At 47.3% G+C, this 13,590-nt stretch overlaps 1 protein-coding gene across 1 annotated transcript in view; it reads left to right on the top strand.

Annotated features, from left to right (window-relative positions):
• Window positions 1-13,216, top strand: part of RNPEPL1 (arginyl aminopeptidase like 1) — a 31,015-nt gene extending 17,799 nt beyond the window's left edge. The window contains exons 6-11 of the mRNA XM_070945479.1: window positions 1,749-1,862; window positions 3,885-3,997; window positions 5,139-5,247; window positions 5,995-6,222; window positions 6,622-6,764; window positions 12,754-13,216. Coding sequence (XP_070801580.1) covers window positions 1,749-1,862; window positions 3,885-3,997; window positions 5,139-5,247; window positions 5,995-6,222; window positions 6,622-6,764; window positions 12,754-13,026 — 980 coding nt within the window. The 3' untranslated portion in view covers window positions 13,027-13,216. The remainder of the gene's footprint in view (window positions 1-1,748; window positions 1,863-3,884; window positions 3,998-5,138; window positions 5,248-5,994; window positions 6,223-6,621; window positions 6,765-12,753) is intronic.
• Window positions 13,217-13,590: the final 374 nt, after the last annotated feature.

The raw sequence follows: 13,590 nt of genomic DNA, 5'->3' as shown, positions 1-13,590 counted from the left end.
TCCACACATCTTCAAGCTGCCACGGTTGAGAAGCCCTACTCTAGGGCCATGATGGCGAACCTATGGCATGCGTGTCAAAGGTGGCAAGCGGAGCCATATCAGTGGGCACGTGAGCGTTGCCCAAGCGCGCATGCGTGTGCCAGCCAGCTGATTTTTGTTCCTTCCAGGCCCACCGGAAGTCGGGAAACAGGGTGTTTCCAGCCTCCAGAGGGCCTCCGGAGGGTGGGGAAGGCCCGTTTTTCACTCTCCCCAAGCTCCAGAGCCTTTGTAGGAGCCTGGGGAGGGCGAAAAATGGCCTCCCCCCCCCCCCCCGGAGACCCTCCGGAGACAGGAAACAGCCCATTTGTCGACTTCCAGTGGGACCGGAAGTTGGGAAACAGACCATTTCTGGCCTCCAGAGGGCTTCCGGGGGGTGGGGAAGGCCCGTTTTTCACTCTCCCCAGGCTCCAGAGCCTTTGTAGGAGCCTGGGGAGGGCGAAAATGGCCTCCCCCCCCGGAGACCCTCCGGAGGCAGGAAACGGCCCATTTGTTGACTTCCAGTCGGACCGGAAGTTGGGAAACAGACCATTTCCAGCCTCCGGAGGGTCGTGGGTGGGGAAGATCATTTTCGCCCTCCCCAGACTCCAAAAAAGCCTCTGGAGCCTGGGGAGGGTGAAAAATGGGCCTACCGGGCCCAATGTGCCATCACATGCCAAAAGCGGGGGGGAGCGCAAGGAAGTTTGCGCATGCATGCGCAGGAGGGCAGGGCACATTGAATTATGGGCATGGGCACACATGTGCACGACACCCCCCGCACTCCCCCCGCTTTTGGCACGCGACGGCAAAAAGGTTAGCCATCACTGCTCTAGGGCATAAGATTCCCTCTGCCAGTGATTAGTTGAGCTTCCATGATGTCACAGGTGGATGGGGCAGCCCACCAGTGGCTGAGCTGCTCAGATCCAGCAAGATTGGCTGGTTCAAGGGATTGAGGCCCTAGAGCTTGGCTCACAGAAAGTTCCAGAACATGGATCAAATAAAAGCAGGACGATACTTATTGTTCTGTCCCCGTCTCACACACGCACACAAGCAGTCAGCCAGGAGTTAAATAAAACTTGCAGACAATAAATTCCTTCGATAACAGGATTGGCAGCAATCTAGTAGCTGCTTGCCAAGAACTTTACTCACAGAGAATCAAAACAAATACACAAAGCCACAGAATTGTCAAGTCCAGTCCATATTAAATCCAAGGCAGGCAAATAACGTAGTTTCAGAGATACAATGCGAGTTGTTTAGTTTTGTCCGTCACAGAGGCTGAATGGCCACCATACCCCCTTTTATCCCCTGTGGGGTGTGGTCCAGTGACTCAGCTTAATCTCTGGCACGCCTCCTTTTCTGCTGCGTGCGCTTGTCTCTCCGACGCTGGCGTGGATCCAGCCAAGACTTATCTTCGTCACTGTCTGACTGCGTCTGCTCGGCGATACCTGGCTCCTGGCCAATCTCTTCTCCTTCGGGAGACACCTGAGGCATTGCCAGAGAGGAGGGTCCTGGAGAGGAGGCCTGGCCAACTCCTCTCCTTCACTTTCGGAGCCTTCTCCCTCCAATAAGACGGGCTCGGGGGTCGGAGTCACAACACTTATGGAGAGAAAACATATAGAGGGGTAATGCCATATGTGTCGGAAGACAGAGTCATCCGAACTTCCACATAATCTGGAAAAAAACGACAACTCTCGGATTAAAATCCATGTATTTTGGGGTATGCGTGTGGACAGGTGCTGCTTTTACGTGCCTGGAGACAGCCTTCCGCCTTGATGCCCTTCACCGACAAATGAAGCTCCTTGGGGAGGACAACCCTGTCAGCAAACTTCAGGTTAAACTTGAACCAGGTAAGGAAGATAAAATCAAGCCAGTGGATTTGCCTTCTCTGCGTAGATTGCTCAAGGAATTACCGAAATGAAAGTTGCAGAAGGTGAAGACGGCAAACAGGGTCTTGGTTCATCATAGCTTGTGGGGTAGAATGGGGTAGTGGCCTAGAGGTGGAGTTCTCGCCTCAAGATCAGGAGGCTGTGAGTTCGATCCTAGGTAGCGGCAGATACTTCTCTCTCTGGGTACCATGAGTAGTTATCTGCTGCGAACTCCACATTGGTGACAGGAAGGGCATCCGGCCAGTAAACACTCAGCTCCATTCAGTTGCCCTGACTCCACCCCAATGTAAGGGACTATGGCAGTGGTGAAATGTAAAATTTGTTACAACCGGTTCTGTGGGCGTGGCTTGGTGGGGGGGTGGTAATGTGACTGAGTGGGCGTGGCCACTTTTTTTTTTAACTTTTAAAACCATTTTAAGAGGTTGTAAAAATATGCTTTTAAAAGCCTCTGAGCCTCTTGACGATCCCAGCTGAGCCGCGCGATCATCAGAGGCTTTTTTTTTTTTTTTTAACTTTTAAAAGCATTTTTTTTCGGCCGAAGAGGTTGTAGAAAAAATGTTTTAAAAATAAATTAAAAAAGCCTCTGATGATCGCGCGGCTCAGCTGGGCGTGGGGTGGGGTGGGGGCAGGGATTTTTGCTACCGGTTCTCCGAATCACCCGCCGCCATCGCTACCAGATTGGGCGATCCGGTCCGAATCGCGAGCATTTCACCCCTGGATTATGGGGTCATTAAAAGACAAAAAAAGAAAAATAACATAGCTTGTGGGATAAATACAGGTTGGCTGGGTTCATAAAACCCTTTACAGCAGGGATCCCCCAACCTATTGGGCCGTAGCAACGTGCAGCTTCCATTTGCCCAAGTGAGGGGAGCTCACACACAAAGCTCATATTTGGGTGAATGACAAATGGAGGCACGCGTGCCCGCCCCTGGCACAAATGGAGCTGTGCGCTCAGAACCATCCACTCTCCCCCCCCCGCCACCACTGGTCCGCAAAGCTGGAAAAATCGGGGACCACCACTCTAAAGCAAAGCCCAGATTTTTTTGAAGCTGATTTGTCAGTTCTTTGATTTGAAGAACAACAGGCACAGTGATGGTTCTAAAAAGTCCATTCCAAAGCAAGTTACAATACGAAGAGAAAGAAAATAATGCTCCCACCCCCAAATGTTTACAGGCAGTCCCTGTCAGGTTTCGATGTCGTCTCAAATAAAATAAATTGCATTTCCAAACAGATAGTCTTTGAAGAAATCTTTCATTTTATTAAGCACGACAACCTGTCCCCGATCGTGGCGTAGCCAACTCTGACTTCCTGACCCCAAACCTTCCCTTTCCGTTCCCCAATTCTCTGCGTTTCATTGGCCCTCTTCCAAATCACTCTCCCCATATCTACTACTTAAGCTCTCAGGAATGTCCCCCCGCCCATCTCATCTCCTAGGGGATATTATCTTCAGGGAAAATAAGTAGGTGAAAGTCAAGCGTCCTCTTGCCAGCTGCCCCCTCTTCTCCTCCTTATGTCAGCACTAGAGTAAATGCAGGTTACTGCATGACAGTCTTCCATTCGTTTAGTGACCATTCCAACTGAAGTTACAACGGCACTGAAAAAAGTAACTTATGACCGTTTTTCACACTTAACGACCGTTGCAGCATCCCTGTGGTGATGTGATCAAAATTCAGACACTTGGCAACTGACTCATATTTGTGACGGTTGCAGTGACGCCGGGGTCCCGTTATCCCCTTTTGCGACCTTCCGACAAGCAAAGTCTACAGGGAAAAACCAGATTCATTTTACAACCATGTTACTAACAACTGTAGTGATTCACTTAACAACTGTGGCAAGGATGGTCATAAGATGGGGGCAAAACTCACTTAACAACTGTCTTCCTTAGCAATGGATATTTTGTGGTCATAAGTCGAGGACTACCTGTATTGCCATTTATTTTTCTTATCACTCTTATCCTCTCTTCTTCTTCTTTTTTTTCCCCAGGTGTGAATCCCAGCAACCTGATGAACCTCTTCACCTACGAGAAAGGGTTCTGCTTTGTTTACTATCTGTCTCAGCTGTGCGGAGACCCAACACATTTTGATGCCTTTCTCCGAGTTAGTAACCTGGTTTGGGGCGGGAGCTGGGGGGTATACGCATGGATGCCCGTAGATACTTATTGCCCCTTCGACTTTGCCAGTGAATCTCAGTTCAAACCAGTCATTTTCAGCGGAATCCTTTGAAAAAAACACATGACTCCATCCAAAAATCAAAGGTGGAGTTTAGATCTCAGTCATTTGTTTGAAAGTTGGATCCTTACAGGTAGTCCTCGACTTACAACCACAATTGAGCCCAATTGTGAGGCAGTTGTTAAGTGAATTCTGCTCCATTTTACGATCTTTTTTTTGCCAGGGGTTGTTAAGTTAGTAACACGGTTTTTAAGTGAATCTGGCTTCCCCGTTGACTTTGCATATTTATTTATTTATTTATTTATTTATTTATTTATTTATTTATTTATTTATTTATTTATTTATTTATTATTTTATTGAATTTATTGAATTTATTTTATTGAATTTATTTTATTGAATTTATATACCGCCCTACTCCCGAAGGACTCAGGGCGGTGAACAGCCATAGAATAAAACATATAAATACAAAATTTAAAATAAAATAAAATGAATTAAATAATTTGGCTGAACAAATTTAAAACCCCAATAATTTAAAAAACAAATTTAAAATTTCCATTTAAAGCTGGCTGGGGAATTCTGGGAGTTGAAGTCCTCCAGGCTTAAACTTGCCAAGGTTGGAGACCCCTGCTCTAGTGCACGTGTGAATATATCCCTACACACACTTGCTAAAAGTTCTGGAGCGTTACTGATTTTATTTCAGAATGTAGTCTTGGTCCCCTAAATTACTGTGCTGTCATAAAGGACTGGAGCCCACTCTTAATTGAAAGAAAAATATTGTGCTGGATGAATGACCTCTAGAAATTTTCCATCAGTGGGGATCTTCGTGTCAGAGCATTAAAAATCCAGCACGGCTGTTTTTGATTTTATTTAAATCTTGATTATTTTCTGCTCTCCTCTTAGAGAAGCTCCTTCAATTGTAATATTTTAACTTTGTTCTCTCTAGTATATGTGTCCTCATCTCTGTTGCTTTTCTGGCCATTTCCACTCTGGGCCCCTCCAGTTTCCTCTTTGCTCAACTTTGCTCTTGCCATTACTTTTGTAACCTGTGTTTATGCTGGCTCTCTTTCAGACTTATATCGAGAAGTACAAGTTCACAAGTGTTGTAGCCCAAGATCTGTTGGATTCCTTCTTGGCATTTTTTCCAGACCTGAAAGAACAATGCATCGATTGCAAAACAGGTAGGGAAGAGGACCTTGGCAGAATATATCTCTCTCTCTCTCTCCTCCTCCCTCTCTCCCTCTCCCTCTCTCATTTTATGACTTGTCTTGCCACACTTGCGAAGTGAATCATTGCAGTGGTTAAGTGAGTAACCTGGTTGTTAAGTGAATCAGGCTTCCCCATTGCCAGAAGCGATCACATGACCCTGGGACCAGTGGTGGGTTCCAAATTTTTTTACTACCGATTCTTTGGGCATGGCTTGGTGGGCGTGCTGTGGCTTGGTGGGCGTGGCTTGGTGGGCGTGGCAGGGGAAGGATATTGTAAAATCTCCATTCCCACCTCACTCTGGGGGATGGTTACTGCAAAATCCCCATTTCCTCCCGATCAGCTGGGACTTGGGAAGCAGAGAATAGATGGGAGCGGGGCCAGTCAGAATGTTTACTACCGGTTCTCCGAACTACTCAAAATTTCCGCTACCGGTTCTCCAGAACTGGTCACAACCTGCTGAAGCCCACCTCTGCCTGGGACACGGCAACCGTCATAAATAGGAACCAGATGCTAAGCATCTGAATGTTAAGTCACATCATCATGGGTATGCTATGTTGTTAAGTGAACCCGGCTTCCCCATTGAGTTTGCTTGCAAGAAGGTCGCGAAAGGCGGTCACATGACCTTGGGACACAGCGACGTCATAAGTAGGAACCATCTGAATTTTGATCACAATGAACATGCATTTCCAACGTGATCCTTGTCGGCAAATCTGTTGCAGGTCTAGAGTTTGACCGCTGGCTCAATGCCACAGGGCCTCCTTTAGTCGAACCAGACTTATCTCAGGGATCCAGCTTGACCCAGCCGGTGGAGACGCTGTTCCATCTCTGGACCACAGAGCCTCTGGACGCAGGAGCTGCTGCGAACAGTGTCAACATCGCCGAGTGGCAAACATTCCAGACGGTGCTTTTCCTGGATAGGTTACTGGATGGGTCGCCCTTGCCACACGGTGAGTTTAATTACCTAGTAGGGTAATGAAACGTCTGCAAGAAAACAACCAAGCTCAGAGAACCACCAAGGACCCCACAATTTCAACTCTGAGCTACATAAATTCTCTTTTTATAAGTCTGATGAATGTGTTGCATTAGGCTCACTTGTCCCCACGGCTTTGATTATTGGTTATTTCTGGCTGTCCAGTGAGGTCAGTCATTTAAGCAGTGTCGTCTTATGGGACTCAGAAAGTGTTCTTTCTCTGAGGTGCCTATCCTCTGGAATGAGATCCATATCGTTTCCACCTTAATGACTTTCCAGAGATTATTAATCAACATGCACATTTGCACCATCCAGAGTCGTCGGATGGTCTCTAAACTGAATCAAAAGCAAATGAGATAAATGTTGTCTTCCCCAGAGGTGATAACAAAGTTGTCCGAATGCTACTCGGCTCAGCTGGAAAACATGAATGCCGAGATTCGTATCCGCTGGCTGCAGATCATCGTCCGCAATGATTACTATCCTGATGTCCACAAAGTCCGTCGCTTCTTGGAAAACCAGGTATCAGTTGCTGGGTTGAAAAGCTTGGTGCTGCTCAGGGTGTGAGATTTGAGGCGGGAAACCAGTTGATGCACAAAGATATGGGAAGCTCTGATGCTTGGACGTTGGAATAGATGTTTCTCAGAGAATTGCTCAGCCAGAGTCCAAATGAAGCCCACTGACAAGAACCAATTTTATATAAATAAATATTTATTATTATTTATTTATTTATTTATTCGATTTGTATACCGCCCTACTCCCGAAGGACTCAGGGCGGTGAACAGCCAAACAATAAAATAACATAGACATAAAAAATTTAAAAACCAGATAAAATCAAATTAAATTATTTTGGCCCAGACAGATTAAAACACCCCAATAATTTAAAAACAGATTAAAATTTACATATTTAAAAGGGAAGAGATTAGGCCAAGCCCGCCTGCTGGAATAAAAAGGTCTTCACAGCGCGGCGGAAGGTGCGCAGATCCGGGATCCTCCGTATCTCCGGGGTGAGCTCATTCCAGACGGTAGGTGCCCCCACAGAGAAGGCTCTCCCCCTAGGGGTCGCCAGCCGACATTGTTTGGCTGACGGCACCCGGAGGAGTCCCTCTCTATGAGAGCGAACTGGCCGGTGGGAGGCTATTGGTGGTAGTAGGCGGTCCCGTAGATAACCAGGTCCTAAGCCATGGAGCGCTTTAAAGGTGGTAACCAAAACCTTGAAGTGCACCCGGAAGACCACCGGGAGCCAGTGCAGCTCGCGCAGGAGAGGTGTCACATGGGAGCGCCACGTCGCTCCCATTACCACCCGCGCGGCCGCACTCTGCGCCAGTTGGAGCCTCCGGGTGCTCCTCAAGGGGAGCCCCATGTAGAGAGCATTGCAATAGTCCAGGCGGGAGGTGACGAGGGCATGAGTGACCGTGCGTAACGAGTCCCGATCCAGAAAGGGACGCAACTGGCGAATCAGGCGAACCTGATGAAAAATCCTCCCGGTCATGGCCGTCAAGTGCTCTTCTAAAGACAGCCGTGAATCCAGGAGGACGCCCAAGTTGCGAGCCCTCTCCGTGGGGGCCAATGATTCGCCCCCAATAGTCAGTGATGGCGTCAACTGCCTATATCGGGACGTCGGAAACCACAGCCACTCGGTCTTGGATGGGTTGAGCCTGAGCCTGTTCCTCCCCATCCAGATCCGTACGGCCTCCAGGCACAAATATAAATATATCATTTGTGTGTGTGTGTGGGTAGAGGATGGATGGATGGATGGATGGATGGATAACTGGTAGATAGATACGTAGACTGGATGGATGGACCGACGGACGGACAGATAGATAGATAGATAACTGGTAGATAGATACATGGATAGATGGATGGATGGATGGATGGATGGATGGATAGATAGATAGATAGATAGATAGATAGATAGATAGATACATGGATAGATGGATGGATGGATAGATGATAGATAGATAGATAGATAGATAGATAGATAGATAGATAGATAGATAGACAGACAGACAGACAGACAGACAGACAGACAGACAGACAGACAGATAGATTGGATGGATGGATGGATGGATAGATAGATAGATAGATAGATAGATAGATAGATAGATAGATAGATAGATAAATAACTGGTAGATACATGGATGGATGGATGGATGGATGGATGATAGATAGATAGATAGATAGATAGATAGATAGATAGATAGATAGGTAGATAACGGGTAGATACATAGATTGGATGGATAGATAGATTAGATAGATAGATGGATAGATAGATAGATAGATAGATAGATAGATAGATAGATAGATAGATAGATAGATAGATAGATAGATAGATAGATAACTGGTAGATAGATACATAGATTGGATGGACGGACCAACAGATATATGGATATATAGATATAAGCACCAGAGGGCAGGGCAAGAAACAAAGGATGGAAACTAATCAAGCAGAGAAGCAGCCTGGAATTAAGGAGAAACTTCCTAACAGTGAGGATAATTAATCAGTGGAACAGCTTGCCACCAGAAGTTGTGAGTGCTCCATTACTGGACGTTTTTAAGAAGAGACAGGACAGCCACTTGTCTGAAATGGTAGAGTTTCCTGCTTGAGCAGGGGGTTGGACTGGAAGACCTCCAAGGTCCCGTCCAGCACTATTCTGATTGATTTTTTACAATAAATAAGATAGGCAAACAGGAGCATCGTCAGGTAAATCCGCACAGCATGAGAATCCTGAGGTAAATTACAGAGAGCCCACACGGGGAAAAAGGCGGGAAACAAGGAAACTCTCCCTTCACTCTCACAGCAGCCAATCACAGCTCAGATTCCCTCATGTAGTGGCCAGCTCTCTTTAACCAATTGGCTATAAGTGTGTGTTCTTACTCATGGTCCAATTCTTCACTGCTCCAGCTATTAAATTTTAAATACCTCAAAAAAAGGTTTACTGGTTGGCCGAGATGGTGGAATGGAAGGACCATGAGCAAACACATGTAGTCCTTGACGTATGACCACCAATTGAGCCCAAAATTTCTGTTGCTAAGCCGTGAACAGTTGTTAAGATAATTTTGCCCCACTTTACGACCTCTCTTGCCATAGGGGTTAAGTGAATCACTGCCGTTGTTAAAATGAGTAACATGTCTGTTAAGCGAATCGGGCTTCCCCATTGACTGTCCTTGTCAGAAGGTCGCAAAAGATGATCACATGACCCCCGGGACACGGCGACGGTCATAAATATGAACCACTTGCCAAGTATCTGAATTTTGATCACATGACCACGGGGATGTTGCAACAGTTGCGTGAAAAACAGCCCTAAGTCACTTTTTTCAGTGCTGTTGTTAACTGTGAACAGTCACTAAATGAACTGTTGTAAGTCGAGGACTACCAATACTTCTGTATTCAACTCTATATTGTCAACAGTATGTCGTAGATCTACATGGCTGCCCTGTAGCTGATGGGTCTGAGCCAGTGGTGGGTTGCTACCGGTTCTCCCCGGTTCTTGTGAACCAGTAGTGGAAATTTTGAGTAGTTTGGAGAACCGGTAAATACTACCTCTGCCTGGCCCCGCCCCCAATCTATTTGCTGCCTCCCGAGTCCCAGCTGATCGGCTAGAAGGAAAAAATCAGGGCTCACTTGACAAAGAAGAGGAAAAAAAAAACAAGACACCGTAGCTTTAAATTGAGAAGCCAAGAAGCCTCCCAACTGATCAGCTAGAACCGATGTAAACCGCTCGGTGGTGGTAGATTGGCAATTGAGGCCAAGCTGCCTGAAAGCGGTTTCCGATGCTCTCGGTGGTGGCAGAGCGGCAAAAAACTGTTTAAACTCTTGCGGTGGCGCTTCAAAGGGCCGCCCTACAGCTGATCAGCAGTAAAAGGCAGTGTGGTGGTAAACCAGTGCGCTCCAAAAACAAATGGGCAGACCGGTATGGCTCTGCAAGCAGTTAAAAGCCTGGTAGACCAGTACCTCTGCTAAATCCTAAAGAATTGTTTGTCACATGACCATCAAGCCACGCCCACAGAATAAGCCACGCCCACAGAACCAGTAATAAAAAAATTTAGAACCCACCCCTGGTCTGAGCCCATGCCACTCCAGACCAGGGGTTTCCAACTTTGGCAACTTTAAGACTTGTGGACTTCAACTCCCAGAATTCCCCGGCCAGGGAATTCTGGGAGTTAAAGTCCGCACATCTTAAAGCTGCCAAGGATGAGAAACGCTGGGCAAAAATGTAGCACTGTGTATGTTGCCTTGAACCAAAAGCCAGGATATTATTAATCCAAATATGCTTCCCTCCTTATCCTGGGGGAAATGGGCCACTAGATGGCACTAGAGAGCTTTGCTCCAGAATGCTTAGCAGACGTTTATTTATTTATTTATTTATTTTATTTTTATTTATTTTATTTAAATTTGTATACCGCCCTTCTCCTGGTGGACTCAGGGCGGTGCACAGCCAAGTAAAAAACATCCAATACAAAATTTAAAAATTTAAAAGAAATATACCCTTTGGCCAAAAATTAAGAACCTTATGACTAAAACCCATTAAACAATTAAAAATCTAATATCTCAAAAACGGGGGGGTGGGGGGTGTTTCACGCCAGCTCTGCTTGATGGAAGAGAAAAGTTTTTAGGGCACGGCGAAAAGCCCGGAGATCTGATATTCTCCGTATCTCCGGGGGCAAATCATTCCAGAGGGCAGGTGCCCCCACAGAGAAGGCCCTCCCCCTGGGGGTCGCTAGCCGACACTGCCTAACTGACGGCACCCTGAGGAGTCCCTCTCTGTGGGAGCATACTGGCCGGTGGGAGGCTATTGGCGGCAGAAGGCGGTCCCGCAAATACCCCGGTCCGATGCCATGGAGCACTTTAAAGGTGGTAACCAGTACCTTGAAGCGCACCCGGAAGTCCACCGGGAGCCAGTGCAGCTCACGCAGGAGAGGTGTCACATGGGAGCGCCCTCTCGCTCCCATAATCCCCCGCGCAGCCGCATTCTGCACCAGCTGGAGCCTCCGGGTACACTTCAAGGGGAGCTCCATGTAGAGAGCATTGCAGTAGTAGTAGATGTTACAGCTGATCCTCAACTTACAACCACAATTGAGCCCAAAAGTTGACAGAGATTCTCAGTCATCCAGGTCATGGTTGTCCCAAAGATGCTTTTTTTTTTTTATTTGAAAAAAGAAAACATCTTCAAAGAAAAACTAGAAAGTCCAGTTTCCTCCTGAAAAAACTGGACTTTCTAGTTTTTCTTTGAAGATGTTTCGCTTCTCATCCAAGAAGCTTCCTCAGCTCTGACTGGATGGTGAGGAACGGAAGGATTTATATTCCTTGCAGACAGCTGGTTCATTTGTATCGTTTTTGAGGGTCATTGAGGCCACATTGGAGGTTTACCTGTGTACTCAGGGTCACCTGAGGTGGTGCAAATGGGCGTGGAGCTTTCTGGGAACTGCTCAAAGGATTGTGTTGTAGGCTGGCGATAGATGAGGTCGTATCCCTCCCGCTCTGTTGACTAGATTCAGCAGTCCATCTGCATTTAAAAGACACTCTTGAAGACAGCAAAGTCTATATTTTGGACAGAGAGGACCGCTGGTTTGAAAGAGGGGTCAAAGAGGCCATCTATGAGCTTCGGTGGCGCAGTGGTTAGAGTGCAGTACTGCAGGCTACTTCTGCAGTACTCCTTTTGCAGTAATACAAATTGCAGGAATACTCCTTTTGCAGTATTCCTGCAATTTGCAGTATTCCTGCAATTTGGCAGTTCAAATCCCACCAGGCTCAAGGTTGACTCAGCCTTCCGTCCTTCCGAGGTGGGTAAAATGAGGACCCAGATTGTTGGGGGGGGGGGGCGGCAATATGCTAACTCTGTAAAACCACTTAGAGAGGGTTGTAAAGCACTGTAAAGTAGTATATAAGTCTTAAGTGCTATTGTTATGTCAAGATTGAACAGCCTTCTCTTAACAGAGGGAGAGGGATACGACATCATCTATGCCTGGGGTCTCCAACCTTGGCAACTTTACGACTTGTGGACTTCAACTCCCAGAATTCCTCAGCCTGTGCATGCGCTGGCTGAGGAATTCTGGGAGTTGAAGTCCACTAGTCGTAAAGTTGCCAAGGTTGGAGACCCCTGATCTATGCAACTGTCAATAAATACATACCAGTTGCCAAGCACCTGAATATCGATGACACGACCATGGAGATGTTCCAACAGTCCCTAAGTGCCGCTTCGGTGCTCTTGTAATTTCAAGTAGTCACTAAATGAACTGTGGTAAGTCAAGGACGACAGGGCGTTGTCCACTAGATGGCAGCAGTGAGGTTTCAGGTGCCTTAGCAGGCATCCTGTGACCACAGCCCAGTAAGCAAGCGTAGTCCAGCTTTGGTTGGGGGAAACGTAGCAGAAGTTTTAGAAAAAATTCAGCCTTCGACTACTTAATCTGTCGCTGGTCCCAGGTTTCTGCTACTACCACGACGATCAAATTCGATACGAGTCTCTTGGGATGACCCTGACTGGGTTCCTTTCTGCTTGCGTTGTTACAGATGTCCCGCATGTACACGATTCCATTGTACGAGGACCTCTGCACCGGCACCCTCAAGTCCTTCGCCCTCGAAGTTTTTTTACAGACCCAAGCCCACCTCCACCCGAACCTGCGGAAAACCATTCATCAGATCCTGACCCAGGGCTTGAACCAACCACTTCTCGCCACGGACACGGCCGCCGTGGTGGCTGACCCTCCGGGCGCCGAGCTTGAAGACAGAGGAGGAGCCGCGCACGGTGCCGTTTCTCTCAGGGACGTCAATGTGTCTGCTTAGCTCACGCTGGACCTTGGAAGCCGGAAGGGCCAGTCAAAATGTCAAGCCAAGACTGCCCTCTCTTGCCCTTGGTGCCACTGCTTGGGGTGGGGGGGTGTTGTTGGATTTTTTTTTTTTAAATTCCTCCCCACATGTGTACATTGAGAATCCTATGTGCCTTCAGGTGCCTGACCCCCTAGGCACGACGAGATATCAGGGATGTATTTTTCTTTCTTTCTTTCTAACTCTTTAAGCAGCGACTGGGAGCAAGCGACTGTTTGGGCTCGTTGCATCATGAATGTGAACATCGGATTGATTTGTGTGTGTGTGTGTGTGTGTGTGTGTTTGTGTGTGTGTCTGCCAACGAAGTGCAATTTCCGGCACTCGCTCCCCAGGCCTTGAAGGAGGCAGCAGGATCCTCCCTGGCCCCCAAGGCCTGGAAGGGAAGAAAAACTGATCAGGATCATGGTAAAATGTTGAAGTCGGGATTTTTCTCCTGTTGTACGCGGCGCTCGTGACCCAGAACCCGAAAGAATGAAGCGTTTTCTTCCAAGCGGCGTAACAGTTTTCAGGAAAACGGTTGAA

The sequence above is a fragment of the Pituophis catenifer genome, unplaced genomic scaffold, assembly GCF_029215685.1.
Source record: "Pituophis catenifer annectens isolate HBS135680 unplaced genomic scaffold, rPitCat1.0.hap2 SCAF_6, whole genome shotgun sequence".
Lineage (NCBI taxonomy): Eukaryota > Metazoa > Chordata > Lepidosauria > Squamata > Colubridae > Pituophis > Pituophis catenifer.
This window is presented reverse-complemented; position numbering and strand designations above follow the sequence as displayed.